Source organism: Vicugna pacos, chromosome 16 (genome assembly GCF_048564905.1).
Source record: "Vicugna pacos chromosome 16, VicPac4, whole genome shotgun sequence".
Lineage (NCBI taxonomy): Eukaryota > Metazoa > Chordata > Mammalia > Artiodactyla > Camelidae > Vicugna > Vicugna pacos.
This window is the reverse complement of record NC_133002.1, coordinates 12,071,348-12,087,263: the sequence shown is the minus strand read 5'-3', so window position 1 is coordinate 12,087,263 and position 15,916 is coordinate 12,071,348. Positions and strand designations below refer to the sequence as shown.

Below are 15,916 nucleotides of genomic sequence, written 5' to 3'. Positions count from 1 at the left end.
GAACACTAGGAGTTGCCAGAAAGATAAGTCCTATGAAAATGCCTTCCAAACAATTAAATTCAGGGAGGTTAAGCATAAGATGTTAGTGCTCTTTCCTGAAAAAGGATTTTTCTTTGGCAGGAATAAATGTGAAATTAAAATGGAAGTGGCGTGCTTTTGAACCGGTTAGCTTGCAGTTTGTAATTCAGAGTCCCACAGCCAGAGAGTTTAAAATTGCTAGAAAACATTAAGTTCTGTTCACAGTGCTTCTTGGAGATGGAGATTATAATGGCCTCACCATCTGAGAAAAGGTGTGTGCTGCCGGAGGCTGCCTGTGAAGTTTAGGTCTTCACTAACATTATTCGCAGCGTTGGCTTCATATGAAGCTTCTTGTCTTACTGGGTTTTTCAAAGGCAGCTCTTGTAGTACATTAAAGAGAACTCAGAAAATCTCCTTAAAAGGGGTTCAGCATTAAAAGGTATTTTGGTCTTTGGAGAAGTCCAGTAGAAATAAATTTTTAAAATCTATAAATAACTCTGCACCCTTTTGTATTTTGGGGGGAAAAGAGACGGGTAGACAGGTAAATGGCTGGAGAGATGCTGCAGTCACCGTGTAACAAACCCGGAGGAACGTAGGTGTGGAGAGGCCAGCTGGATAGATTTTTGGGATAGCTGAAGGTGAAGTGGTTCTCAGACCCTGTGGGTGTCCAGGACAGTTTCCCTGGTGGCTTCTAGGAGGAGAAAGATGAGGACAAGACCATCTTTGTGTCAGAAATTTTCTGACTCATAGTCCATGACATGGTTCTGTCTAGTTTGGGATGTTAAAATTAAAATCTCCCTGCTTTTCACTGATAGTAAAATTAGATGGTAGTTTTTGTCTATTGTGGTTTTACAAATGTCCACACATGGCAAAATGTATAGTTAGTATACAGAAAGCCGCCTCCCGGTTTGTTGGAAATAGTTCTGCTCTGTGATATCCAGGAGTCTGGGCACCGTTGATGTGCTGAGAACAACGTGGGCTTTGGCTCCAGGCAGAACTGAGGCTGAAGACCAGCTCTGCTGCTTCCCCAAGGCCGGAGAGCTGTTTAGCCTTGCTTGACCTTAGTTTTGCTACCTGCAAAGTAGGAGTAATCGGACTTGCTTTCAGGTTGTTGTGAAGGCTGAAGAAAATATAAAGCCTCTCTCCAGACTAGCCCCCCCTAGAATTGTGGGTGTTGAATGAAAGGTGTTTATCGACACTTACTAACTGTGTAACCGTGGGCAAGTTATTTAACTGTGTAACCGTGGGCAAGTTATTTAACTTCTTTGTACCTTGTTTTCTTGTTTGTGAAATAGGGCTAAAATTACACCTGGTCTGTAGGATTGTCAGGAGGATTAAATTATGTGTCTAGAAGGCGCAAGCGTTCCTCGAGGATTAGCTGCTACTTATTATTTTATCATTGCTAAAATGACAGCTGCCATTGAGAATTTACAGGTACTCCTTTTGTGGAGTTTATGGTCACATGAGGAGGTTATATCAAAGCACACAGATAATGATGGTATTCAAGTACGACTTGCAAAATGTGATCAGTGCTTTGAGGAAGGTAAGGACCTGGCCTGGTACATAATAGATACTCAGTAGAGTTTGTTAATTTAAAGTAAAATAAAATAAGAGTTGAAGTGCTGTGTGAGCCAGAAAAATCTTCTGGTCTCTAGGACCTTAAGCTTCCTTGGTTATTCACCAGGCTGGTGGAAGAGGAGGTCCCAGCCCCGTCCACTGACTGTGTGCCCAGTTATCTGCTTGTCCTCGTACCCTGTCCTCGCTTCCCCTCACTGTCTTGAGTCCACATCCATGCGATGTGATCCTCCCTGGACGATTCTTTGACCTCTTGTTAACGACGTCTGTAGAGTGTGCAGTGCAGAGGGCTGTTCAGGTACCTTCTCTACACACCCCCCGCCCTGCTTCTCCCTATGCTCTGTTCTCTCCGTAGATTAAAATAAAAACAAGGAGGTAGAGGGAGTGCTCCTAACTGGTTAGTTTTCCTGGATTTACAGGGAGTCTCTGGGAATATTCTGAATTAGTATTACCAGTTACCGTTTTTAACAGGATGCTAAGAAGTGGCAGAGGGAAGTGAGCAGTACTGGGGGCCTCAGGGAGGAGGCGCCCCTGGAACGTGAGGTGGTCAAGCCGAGCACCAGGTGGTGGAAGAGCCCTGACCTTGAGCCGAGAGGGCCGGAATCTAGCCCGTTAATGCCATGACCAGTGTGTGCTGGCCACGCGGGGCCCTGGTTTCCTGGGCAGAACAAGAGAATCGGGTTAGGGGTCTCAGACCTCCTCTGCCATCAGCTGTTTGTGGTTTTGTTCTCCAGTCACCACTCTTCTGAACATGATCACCAAGTGTTACTGCTCTTAAAACTGATGTTCTCTGTTAGTTTATTCTTAATCAGTTTAAATCTAGTGTCTGGTCAATTAAAAAACTTGCCTTTATAGTTTCTATTATAAAAAGTACCTATACACTTTATTTATTTTACATTATTTTTATTTTATGTATATTTTAGTTATTTATTCTACCTCCACACTTCTTATTTTTGCCAGTGGCTTCTCTCTCTCCCTCATCCCTGTCCTGGTCCATCCTGTTCATAACAGACAGTGCTGGTGGTTGGCACCTGTCATCACAGACTTTCCTAGGCATGAACGAATATACCTGTAAATGTAAAATGCTTCTGATTTCAGAGGGTCATACTATACATGTGGTTCTGAAACTTTTTGTTAATTAGCGTATTAGAGAGTCAGAGTCCAAAGCAATATTCGATGGAAAGCCAGTCCCCCTCACACCCTAATCCCCAGTTCCCTCTCTTTAGGGGCAGTTGTTTGTATCCTTCCAGAAATTTTCTCTGTATATACAAACATAAATGTCTTTGGTTTTTTAAAAATTCTTTTTTGTAGGATTTTTTTTTGGGGGGGAGAGGTAATAAGATTTATTTATTATTAAAATTTTTAAAACATTAAAAATTTTTTTTTAATTTTAATTTTTAACGGAGGTATGGGGAATTGAACCCAGGTCCTCATGCGTGCTAATAAGCATGTGCTCTGCCACTGAGCTATTCCTTCTTTCCCCCGATTTTTTTTTTAAATGCGTGCAGTGGGAGTGTACTATTCACTGTTTAGCTCTTTGCTGCTTTTTTGTTTGTTTAACAGTATTTTGGAGATTATTCCACATCAATTTATGTATCACTTAGTAAGTGCTCAGAAATGTTAATTATCATTTCATTGTCATCGGTACATAAAAGGTTTCCAATTCTTTTTTTTTTCCCCCAAGGCTGCAAAACATTCCATTGCTGCGTTGGTTCCTTATTGACGGACCTTAGAATATTTCCGGTATTTGGCTATTACAAATAACGCTTCAGTGAACATCTTTGTTCCTACATCTTTGCATAGACATTATATGTCTGCAGGAGAGACTCCTCTGGAAAGAGCGTGCCTTTTAAATTTTGTTAGGTATATAGAAGGCAGTCTGGCAATTGGTTGAACCCATTCCCCCAAGGATGTCTGAGAGTGCCTGGTTCCTCGGCCCTTTCTGGAACTGCTCCGTCCTGGTTTCCTGTCTGATGAGTGAAAATGATATGTTTCCATTTGCATTTTTTCACTAATAACAAAACTGCATGTTTCTTTTTTATTTGATTAGCATCATAAGAGTCTCTTTTCTGGGCCGTGATACATCTTCTGCCTTTTAAAAATTTGCCACTGTTGTCACTTGTAACTTTGTTTTGCAGATATTTAAAATTTTTATACAGTCAGATTTATCTTTTTCTTCATGGCTTTTGGGTTTTCATTCTCGACTGGAAAGATTTTTCCTACTCTAAGATGATTAGAAAGTTCTCCGAAGTCACCTTCTGATGATATTTTTGTAATTTTACTTCATACATTTAAATTCCTGAGAGCCAGTGAAATCTGTGCTTAATTGTAATATTGGATTATCATTCAGCTTATGTTTGCTTGGGTGGTTCGATACTGAAATTCCAACAAAACCACAGGTCGCCTGAGTAGGTTGAGCATAGAATGGAAGACAGGGCTACTCAGCATTGTGATGTAATTAATAGTTTCCACAACTTAAAATTCCCGTTTTGTCCTGTATAATTCACATCATAGCTTCCCACTCCCCACAGGAACTTCTTTTAGATAGAAGAGCCTTCTGCTTTATTGACAATTTACCACTGATTTGAAACACATTGATATTTATTCTTGTGTTGCATTGATTAGAAGGCTAATATTTGGCCCTTTTATTAATACAGAGGAAGGACTTAAGCTCACTGTTTCTTAGTTACAGTTGCTACTGCACAGTTTCCAAGGTGGGTTCTTAGTGACTGCAGTCTAGTAGGAAACGGAAAAGCAATGGTAGTAATTTTTCTCCGGAAAGTGTGGCATCTGGAATATTGAGAGGATTTATCCACTATTATTTTTCAAATATCCAAAGTCACTGACACTGCTTAGTTACTTTGGTTTGGGGGCAATTTATGATTTTTCTAACTAATAGCTGTTACTGGGGAAAAATTTTTAAAGGTTTTATTTGCTTTTTTTGCTAGCTTGCCAGCTCTTTCTATTCAAAATGATCAACAAAAGTAGATTCACTGGGCCGTGGTTTTCCCACCCAGGGAAACTACTTGATTCTGCCAATTTCTCAGAAACTTTTTGGGTCTAAATGCAGTGTTTAATATTCCTCTTAAAAGGAAGAGTATCTATACTTCCAAAGCAGTAGTCTCACTCTCTTACTGGAACCAGGAAAATTGTGGCCATGAATTGTGCTGGGAAAGGTATGAGAGATGATCTGGTGCTCCATCTAAAGAACAGAGATTCAGAAAGAAGTAACTGGTTCAAGACCAGAGAGGATGGCCAGACAAGGACTAGTAGGCCTTTGGACTCCTGGTCTAGCCCAGTTAGTAGATAAACACATTAAAATATGATGGTTTCTTTGTAATTTTGCTAGAACTAAAGATCATGCAGTGTATTGAATAGTTGATGATAAGTTTTAGAGCAAATCTGTTGCATGAAGCAGCATTTTGCAAAATATATTCCAGATGTGTTAGTAGGTTGTATTGTGGAAGAAAGGGCAACATAGAAAACTTGTTTTCCCCCTTTTTTCCTTTTTTAACAGAGTATCTTAGGGTATTAGTGTCTAGGAAAACACCCTTGACCACTGCGACCTACAACTCAAAACCAAAGGAATCCCTGAGTCACACTGCCCTGTTTAGAGGAAGAACATTTCAGGGTTGGTCACTGGGGGGGAAATCGTATTTACCAACTGTATTTCTCAATCAATGAAAGATCTCGTGCGGTAGATCTGTGTCAGTGGTAAGTCCCTCTGCAATGGTTCTGTCCAGGTCCTCGAAGGATCCGTGAGACCTGAGGTTAGAGCAGGAGAAGGAAGAGGCTGGCTCAGGTCCCTTCCGGGTAGGATTGACTAGAGTCTGTAATGGTCACCAGTCACTTGGAGAGCTCACTTAATGACGAAATAGGTCAAATGAGGTAATTCACCCACTGTTGGACCTTAAGGAGATGCCTGCAGAACACAGCTCGAAGGAGACCGAAGACAGAACCTACTGGATGACCTTGTAACTCGCGAGAGACTACTTCTGGCATCCTTTAAGAACGAGGGTGCAGAGCCAGAGCTCATCAGGTATGGCGTTTTCACTTCCAGGGATTAGGGTGGTGGGTGAAGATTTGTTTGCAGAGATGATAGCTGTTTCCCAAATGGCTTACTTTCTTGAACTAGTATACTATAGCCTGTTCATTTATAGCGTTTGACTCTCACTTTCTGTTCAGTTTAGTTTTCATTACATTTCTAGATTTAATAAACCAGGTACGTTCAGCTGAATCCCATCTTCCAGGAAGACCGTTCAGGTGGAACAGATACGAAGTCAGAAAATGTCTTTTCATCCTTTGGTTGAGCTTTCTGCTGTGCTCGCTGCCTTTTAAACTCCTGAAGTCATGTACTTATCTGTGTTAGAAAATGATTTTTTTTTAATGGGCTTGTTATAAAAATGTGTCCTGAAGACTGCAATCCATGGCTCATGGAATTAGAGGAGGAGGGCGGTGGGTTTCTTTTCCTTGTTCTTTGCCAAGGAGGGGTTCCCACTTTACAGAACTGGCAGCTGCTGTGGCCCTGGCTCTGTCGAAGACCCAGAGAAGTGGTCCAGCTTTCCAAGCTGAGGTTAATGAACTGTAAATTGTGGCATATTTAGAATTGGCCTCCCCCTCTGCCTCTGGAACTCTCTTAACCTCATTGTGGGAACCATCACAGAGGAGATCTGGCTAAACCCTGCCTTCACCGTGGAGGGGCAGCTTGTTCCTGCTTAGCTCTTGGTTGGGAATGAAAGGGCTTCCCAAGGGCGATGGTTTTTGACCCAGGCTCTGCCTCAGATAATTAAACCCGGGGGCGGGGTTGCGGGGGCGGGGTTGCGGGGGCGGTCCTAGAGGGCTCCCAGGTGGTTCTGCGCAGCCGGTATTGGACCCCTGCTTTAAGGCGGCCGGAGAGGGTGCTGCAGGTTCCTGTTGGTCCCAGTCTTCTCGGGAGCCTGTGACCCAAGGTTTGTAGAAAGGGTGAAATTCAGGAAGCTAGATGAAGGCTTAAGTTGTTTCTATGGGGAAATGAAAGCAAGGAGTCCGTGAGGGAGGAGCTGTGTCCGCGCAGGGTTTGTAAGTGGACGCGGAAGCCGGTGGCCCATCCGCGTGGTGCCCGCCTCTTCTCTGGCGGATGCAGGAGTGAAGTCGGGGGTGAAGGCGGCGACCCAAGGGCTGGAGGAAATGAACAGGTGAGCAGGGGAGCCAAGGTGAGGAGAGAGTTTCGTGGGTCAGGGAGGGGCCTTACGTTGAAGCCCAGAAATGAAATAAAGGCATCCTCAGGGGGAGAGCAAGTTCTGCTGGGGAGTAGGGGCCGCGGAGAGAGCGCACGGTCGGAGGAGAAAACATGGAAATCCGCCTACTCTTTCCGGGTGGAGGTGGCCGTTCTGATGGGTAGTGACCGTCACTGTGTCCATTCTGCTTCTCTCCATTGTCATTTAATGATGTCGAAGGGGCCAACTTCTGGATTAAGTCTTTGTAGGGGGTTTTGTTGCTTTTTTGGTTCCTCTCGCTTGTCACCCTGTCCTTTTTTTTTCTTCTTCTTGTCACCCCTCTTCTCTCCTGTGACGATGTGTTTCTTTGCTGTTTAAAGCATGACCTGTACATGTGCAGGGTCCACTCCACCTGGGAGCCGGTTAGAAATGCAGATCGGACCCCATCCCCACCCTACGGAATCGAATTCTCATTTTAACAAGACCCTCAGGTGATTTGAATGCACCTTAGAGCTTGAGAAACACTGCTTTCAAGCTCTTGTTCTTAATTGTGGCAGGCTGCGTCGGAGTCACCCAAGAGGCTTTTAATTAAAAAAAAAAGAGAGAGAGAGAGAGAAGGAAAATACAAGTTCCCAGACCATATATTGCAGAGTCTGAACGAGTAAACTGGGAGAGGCCTGGGGGGCACTGCTGGGGTGGGTCTCCCAGGTGGTAGGGTTAGAACCACTGCTCTGTCACGGGGTCCGAGTGATGAGCGCCAATAGCTTCCATCTGCCCCGTGTTTTCTGGGTGCCCGGCGCTATGCGAAGCTCACGCGCCTGCGCGCAGGAGATCTTGATAACGTCCCACCTTGCAGAAGAGAAACTTAGGCTCGGAGGGGTTAGGTAACCTGCTGGAGATTCTAAGGCTCATCAGTCCCAGAGTTTGGATTTCCTCTAGCTCTGTGCGTCTTCAGATGTGAAGTCTTAACTGCTGCACCACAGGAAGAGCGGGACCAGGAGCTAGGACTCCGCCCTGCTGCTTCCCGGTCCTCAGGGCTTCAGAAATCACTGACCTTAAAATGGGGTATGTGTTCTGCCTCTTTTTCATTGTTTGGACTAAGTGAGGTGGTGGTTTTGTGCTTTGTAAACTCTAGAGCCTTTACGAATACAAGATGTTGTTTAGGCAGGGAGGGAGCTCAGGTTGCCTGGAGACCCCTGGCCCTCCCCCGAGTGCCCAAGGGGGCCCCATATTCTGCACCTGGTCCTCTGCCCTCCCGTGCTCGCTTCCCTAGGCTCATTCTGTGTCCCTTTCCTCAGTGACCACCTTGCTGCTTGTTGTCCAAATGGTAACCAGTGGCACGTTCAGTCCAGCAGTGGCACCGTGGCTGGCAGTGACTTATCTTCTGGAGGTGTTTTAGCGGAAGCCTGCTGGAGCCCAGAGCAAAGTCAGTGGTGGGAGAATCTTAGGGAATTGGGCAGAGTAGCGGCAGAGGTGTTTTGGATGGAGGCCTGCTGAGCCCCATCACTAGAACGCCGCCTACTGCTCCTGTGTTTAATTTAAGGCTGAGCCCCGTGGTGGGCCTCAGGTGTTACTTGCTGGTGAATGATTGGGGTGGCTGGGGCCAGAGAGATGGTGAAGCAGGGAAAGCTGAAGTCCTGAGGGTCTGAAATAATGCAGGTAAGCGGCCAGGCCTTTTGCCCTTTTTTGGGTTATTTTTTGCCCCGCCCCCCTTTTTAACAGCTAATCCCCACACTTGAGGCCTCCCCCTCCATCCCTGACTTCCCATACCCTAATAATTGCTGTGCACGGACCTAGGCTTCCGAGGCTCTGAATTCAGTGGTTAGACATGACTAGTTTGAGTTCACAGTGCGACCTGGCCCTCCTGCCTTTTGATGGGCAGGCTGCCCAGTCACTTCTGATGCACCTATCAGCGACCTTGCAGCTCTGTCTTTGAAGAAACCTCATTCCTTCCCCTGCCATCAGTTTCTCTGATGTCTCCAGCGATTCAGAGATTTCTTCAGTCCTCCTATCGGTCAGTTCTAGTTCTGGGCTCCTCCAGCAGATTTGTTTGCTTCTTTAGTCTCTGGAGTCCTCCAGTGCTTTTTGTTTGCTTCTGTAACTCTTGATGTCAATGTAGGTTACCTTGTCACTCGGGGCACAGTGGCCGGGTAGGGGTGGCACATCTTTCCTGTAGTTCCACAGCCTACAGAGACATGTTGGCCAGAAAGCCTTCGCAGAACTTTAAAAGGTTACAGACCTGCTCTCCCGGGCACTTTTGTCATCAATGCCAGACTGTCACCACACATCACCTGTTGGGGAATGGGGGTTAATCTGCTAATCAGTATTTTGAAGCCCTGCGTTAACTGGCAGCAATACTGCAGGATCAGTTGACCCAACCAGGACCCCCTGGGACCTTGTCGGGCCTCTCTGTCCTCCTGGGTCCCTCCCTCTTCCTCTCCCATTGCCTCTGTGAGCTCTGCCTCCTCTCTCACCCCAAGTCTTGGCTTTCTCTCCCCCATCCCTCACTCCCTGGAGTCCTTCCACCCCTCCCTTTCCTCCTCTTTTCTCTTCCTCCTCATATGTGGCCTTATTAGGGAGACTAGAGTATTGTCAGACTTCGGTTTGGATTAGCATTTCCTTTAAACAGACATGAGTGTAGCCACCACGTAATTGAATGTGTAACTGTCATGTGACAGAATCTGAGTTTTACCTTACGGATTACTGATCATTATTCTAAAGCAGTAAGCCTTGATGTGAGACTTTGGTCTAAATAAGCAATGGTTGACTAATTGAGGGCATTTGGAAACTTGTTAAAGAAGTCTCTGTGTAACGACGTCTCTTGGAAGAAGATAAGCCGTAACTTCGAAAGCAGTGACACAGCTTCTGATTTAAAACCTGACTGCCCTTTATATTTGAGAGCATTGCTGAGTCTCACAATTAGTTAAATCTTTGTCTGCAAAGAAGGAAAAAAAAAATCATTGCATACTCCACTGCTCTGTGACCATCTCAAAGATTATGTGATTAACTCGGCTGTAGTGGGTGGCTAATTGGCTAAGCTTTAATCTTCACACCACCAACTATATTGAGGATTACAAGAAATAGGAAGTTATTTAGAGGTTGAAATGGGAGTTATGTGTCAGGAATGGTACATTAACAAGCAGAACAATTGCTAAAATCAAAAGACTAAAAGATAATAATGAAATGTCACTTTTTTTAGAGTGGGAAGTTTACATTTAATTTCAGATATTTACTTTTTCTTTGAGCTGCTTAAAAAAAAGTGATACTTCCAACTTATATTTCATATCACTGTATTGATAGCCAGGGTAGGTAAAAGGAAAATTTGCATTAAATATTCATAGTATTCCTCCTGTACCACTGTAGATCATTGAATGTTTTCTTTCAATTTAAACCTTGGTTTATAAGAATGATTTCTATCTGATAGTACTGAGATTTCCAAAAAAAATTGTTATTTTTATATTACCTAAATATTTATTATATTATATGTATTATATTTCCTAAATAATTATTATTATTTATGTTGCTTTAAGTTATTGACACATGGCCAGCCTGCTGTTTCAGAAGTGGGAAATTGCTAAGGAATACACACCTGCATCATTAGCCTGCTCATGTGGGACAACAGAGAAGCCATAATTATTTATCCTTTTTATGTATGTCCCAGAAATAGACTTGCTTTTAGGTCATATGACATGTAAAGGATGTGCTGAACTCAGTAAAGATACCCTTTCCTGCTTCAGTGAGCCCAACAATAGTTTAACCAAAGTGGCATTAAGTTCAGCTAAAGAATATTAAATTTCTCAGATAATTTAATGAAAAATTGTTAAGAAATCAAAGATGTGGTAAATAGAAACCTTCTTTCTTTTGAGTGCCTACTGTGTGCCAAGCCCTGGTAATGGGAATGTGGTGGCAGCAACCCCACAACAACAAAAAACATCTAGTTTTTGCATTTGAGCTCTTTATAGTTCAGCGAGTGAGACAGGCAGGAATTAAAGATTCACACGAATCAGTTGAGTAGAAAAACATATTGTGCTTCCAGAGAATATCAGTGGGGAGCTGATTTAGCTAAGGAGGCCATGTAGTTTAATGCTTAATTATTTTGCAAGTGTATATTTTGTTTCTTCATCTAAAATTTAAATGCCTGGAGGGCAGGGATCACAACTCAGATGTTTGCTCACTGAATGAAAACTTTGAAGTTTTTTTCTGTATCTTTTAGAAACACCTAGCAAAGTTTGGGCTACAGCAGGCACTCATAAATTTTTGTTGATGGAAAGATTGACTGAGTCGGAATGTGATATGCTGGGTTCTGGTAACTAAACAAACCTGGGACCCTCGGGTTACCATGTGAAAGCTTTCCTTTTGGCCTGTCTCCTGTAAAGTCTGGTGGTTCTCTGGGAGAGCTCCCTGCAAGCAGCGATTCAGACTTTCCCATCTTACGGCTGTGCTGTCCTGACACAAGCCCTCTGTGTTCACGATAACAGGAGAGGAGAGGGAGTGTGGAGATCTCGCACCGCTTTTATATGCTGTTGCCCAGAAGTTTGACAGAACAGCCTGTTGGCCGTAACCAGTCACGTGGCTCCATCCTAACTGCAGGGGAGGCTGGGAAATGTAGTCTTTGTCCGTGCTCCCAAAGAGGAAAATGAAGCGGGACGTGGTGCAGCACGTAGCTCTGTCTCTGCCTCCCTGAATACTTTGGGTGGTTTGATGGAAAGATAAGTAACTTTGGCATGCAGTCGGCCTACTTTCCTAATCAGCAGAGATTAGAATCAGAAGTTAATAGAGGTACCTGAGGTGGGTTGAGAGGTGACCCTAGTGGGGGTTGTTCACCATTTATTATGCACATTCTCAAAGAGTTCAGGCAGGCAGGGGAAACAAACAAACAAATGAATTCATGATGGAAACGTGAAGTGCAAATGAGTACATACAATGCAGGCGAGGAGAGGTTGTGTCTGCAGCAGTCAGAGGAGGGAGGGCCACGTAAAGCAACTAAAAAGTCTAGAAAAGAAGGCAGTGTCTATTCTCACTCTCACCAAGAGGCGCCTGGTCTAGCTCGTGCGCTATAGCAGTCCTGGTGCCCTGAGCTGGGGCAGCAGGTAACCCTACTTGAAACTGCTGAAAGAAGGAAGAATACCTCCACGTAGTAAGCTAGGGAATTGAGAAGAATGGTTAATTCTACAGCCAGCGATGTCACAGATCCAGGATATTGCCGCGTCTTTGTTTTGCCTTTGTCTTCAGACCAGCTCCTTGTGGTCGAGGATACCTGTAGAAAGTGCCCAGATACACTCCAAGCAGCATCAGGGGAGGAAGGAGGGTGTGTTTTGCAGAAGTAATACATTCACATGGCTGAGACATTTTAAAAGCATTTAACAGTGTTGAGTAAAAAGCCTCCCTCCCTCTGTGTCCCCCACTCCTCAACACGAATATCGATGTTAACAATTTTTGGCCTATTGTTCAAAGATTCTCTCATATATATGCCAGCAAAGAGGAATATATCTTCTTATTTCTTTCCATCTTTTACACAAATGGTAGCATATTACGCAAATCATTCTACGACATTCTCTTGTCATCTGATTAAATATCTTGGAGATCTTCCCAAATCAGCACGTAAGGTTTTGTCATTAGCTTTTATAGCCTTGTACTATTTCGTTGTATGCACTACCATAATTTAAGTAGTCTCCTATTAATGTGTGTATTGTTTCCACTCTATTACATGTGCGTGTATATATATATTTAATGCATATATTTTTCCTATTGGAGAAATATGGTGGTGTTTAACCTTACACATAAGTGATTTTGTATATGTGAAAGTCCCTCTCTAGATAGGTTCTTAGAAGAAGGATGGCTGGGTCAAAGGGTATATGCATTTATGATTTTCATAGAACCAGTTGAGACTTGTGCTTGCAATTTATGTGAATGCCTATTTCCATATAATCTTCCCCAAAGAGAGTGTTAGTAATACTTTTATATCCTATTCCAGTCTGGTATATGAAGATAGTTTTAATATTAAATTTTTAATATTAAATATTTGATCCATTGGGAATTTAGTGAAGAGTATGAATCCTGGTTTTTTCCTGCTTGACTGTTTTTGTGACTGGCTACTTTTTTTTTTTTAACTGAGTCATTTATCTTTTCACAAAGTTTGAGATGTTGAGATTTATCATATACATTCCCACATGTATATGGATCTGTTTCTGGACTTTGTAATGCATTCCATTGGGCTGTCTACTCGTGTGCTGTGACCATTAATTTTGAGGCTTTATTACAAGTTTCAGTACATCATAGGGCTAGCTGGCTAGTCTTCTGTCATACTTTTTTTTTTTTTAACAATTTTGCTTTTTTAAAAAACGAACTCTAAAATCACATAATCTAATTCTAAAAAAGGGAGAAATAATTGTGTGTTTTAAATTGGGGTTACATAACATCTTAAAATCCTTTAAAATGTTGAATTTTCCTGTCGAAGAACGTGGGACTTTTTCCGTTTGTCCAAGCCATCTTTCAGGCCGTTCAGAATGTTTTCTTCAAATACACATTTCTGGTTCCATTTTGAGGTATTTTATGGTTTCGGTGGTGGTTTTAAATTCAGTTTTTCACTTCATCATGCTTTTTGATTATTGTTTATGTGAAAGCTGATCTGCTGTCTGCTATTGTATGTGAGCGTTTCCTTAATTCTGATTGTTTTTAGTAGTTTTGCTATTGATACTCTTGTCTTCTCCAGTTACTTGTTTTCTAAGAGGGAAGAAACACCTCCTAGATGCTTCACAGTAGAATTTGGCTCAAAATAGAAATAGGCTAGGGTTGTATCACGTGCCAGAAACCGTAGGGAAGTGGAGTTGCCATGGTCGGCTTGGTTTATTCAGGATAGACACATCCCTGAACTGAAACTGAGGGTGGGCCTCTGTTCCCTGAGCAGTGGAGCCTTGAACAAAATTGAGTTCTAACAACAAGGGAGAAGAAGGTGTCAGTGTTGGGCAGGACGGGTGCATCAGCCCTTCTCTGCGTCCCCTTAGCAATCCCAAGTCTCTTCATCTTGAAGCTTCTTCTGGCATCAGAGACTCAAGGTTCTTCACACTCTGACCTCACTCAATTCTTGAAATCCCAGAGAAGCGGTAGGTAGCTCTCTGACCTTCTGGGTTATTTTATTAAAGTTCAAGTGGAAGTTAGTTAATGGCTTTACGTCTCTAGTTGCTTTGGTAAGGAAGCTGGGGTATTGACACCTGCCTGTCTTCCTGAAGAGGTTTAGGAGGTGATTTTGAAGTACAACCCAGTTTTAATAGCAACGTGTTTATATAGTTTCATACAACTGGTTTCTTCTGCAGACAGATGATCTGCATTTTATGTTAATTATTGTTTAATTCCATTTTGGGAGGTAATAGCTTCCGACTTTGTCTCCATGTTCTGGAGAAATAGGGTCGGTTAATTTGATGCCTGGACTGATACTTAGCATGACAGGAGGGAATATTTGAAACATGGACTGACCTGGGAAATCTGGAATGTATGTTGCCTTGGCACATTTTTGCCCCTCTGTGTTAATTACTGGTCTGATACTAGCCATGCAGAGTGTATGGTGACCGTGTTTCCTTGGGGAGAAAAGCTGGGTATGTCATATGACAGGTGAGACATTTTGTCTCGGAGTCTTTATGGCTTCTTTTCTGGAAGAGACAGTTTGACAGTGTTAGGCTAAGACGTTGACACTTGGGGACATCCCACTGGTTTGGGGGAACGAATAGAATACTCGGCTTTCAAAAAAAAAGTTAGAGTCTAAATTTAATTTTAAAGGGATGTATCACGACATAAACACCCAGCTGTGCAAGAGAGGAATCGATGAAAATGGGAGCGCCCTCCCACTGGCAGGCAGGTTCCCCTTTCCTCCCAGAGGCAGCCACTGTTGGCGGTTTATGTATCCTTGTAGAGAGAGACACACACATCTCCAGTCTCTCTGTCACCCTTTCAATTTTTAACGTGAATTAGAGTGTCATATGCCCTCTTTACTGTGCGTCATCATTCTTGCGTAACAGTATGTCTTGGAGATTCTGAAGTAGAGTGTTTAAACCAGTCCTCTTAAATATCTTGAAACTGTCTCACACTTGACAAAGTAGCTCTTAGAAGTTTTTCGCTTGCCTACTCATGAGATGATTATCACTTGAAGGGATCTCTGTAGTCACTTAGTCCAGATTTTTTTTCTCCATAGACTAGCAAAGGAAGCTCTGTTAGCAGCCTGACTTCCAAATAGATGCTAATGGTAAAGAAGGATTATCTGTTTGGATGACTGATCAAGCAAGTGAAATCGGAAACCTTGAGATCTAAGTAAATACGAGTCGTTGCAATCCCATGTCATTGCACGAGTCAGTGAGGGTACCCAGTTATTACCGTGTGGATGTAAAAAAAGCGCAGTCTGCCCACAGACAGATAAAGATGCTACTACAGTGGCAGCAACCTGGTGGTTTCTCTTCTCGGAAGGCCTTGAATGCTGGACAACAAAGAAATATCAAATGAAAAAGTATTTTCAAAGATACTATTGTAATAGCATCTTAAAAATGGGGTATGTAGGAATGAGTCAAACGAAGGAAGTGCGAAACCTCTACACTCAAACTGTAAAAAGTTATTTAGAGAATTAAAGGAAAACCTAATAGGGGTATGACCACGTTCACAGATTACAGAGACTCAATACTGTAAAGATGTCAGTTCTCTCAAAATTGGTCTGTCGATCAGAGCAAACCCATTTAGATTCCCTGGCTGGTTTTGTTTTTGTTTGTCACTTAAGCTGATTCTGTGGTTTGTACTGTGATTCAAAGAGCCAAGGCAGTTTTGAAGAACAAAAGGTTTGAACCCTCACGTGATTGGTTATCAGGACTTACCATAAAGCTGCAGTGTGGTGTTGGGCAAGGACAGGCAGATAAACCAGTAGAACAAGATAGAGCTCCGATACAGTTCCCCAAACGTGTTGTCACTTGACTTATGACAAAGGTGACACTGCAGTGCAGTGGAGAAAAGATGATCTTTTTAATAAATAGCGTTAGGTCAGCTGAATGCCCAAGTGGAAAAAAACAAATCTTAGCCTCTGCTGTCAACCCTCCACGAAAATCCGTTCCAGAAGGACCGCAGACCTAAATGTGAAATGTAAAGGAAGGCGG

At 43.0% G+C, this 15,916-nt stretch overlaps 1 protein-coding gene across 1 annotated transcript in view; it reads left to right on the top strand.

Moving 5' to 3' along the window:
• The window catches only part of LOC140685448 (XIAP-associated factor 1-like), a 118,543-nt gene that overhangs the window by 13,962 nt on the left and 88,665 nt on the right, over positions 1-15,916 (top strand). Inside the window, 1 exon segment of the mRNA XM_072940707.1 lies at positions 5,522-5,632. Coding sequence (XP_072796808.1) covers positions 5,522-5,632 — 111 coding nt within the window.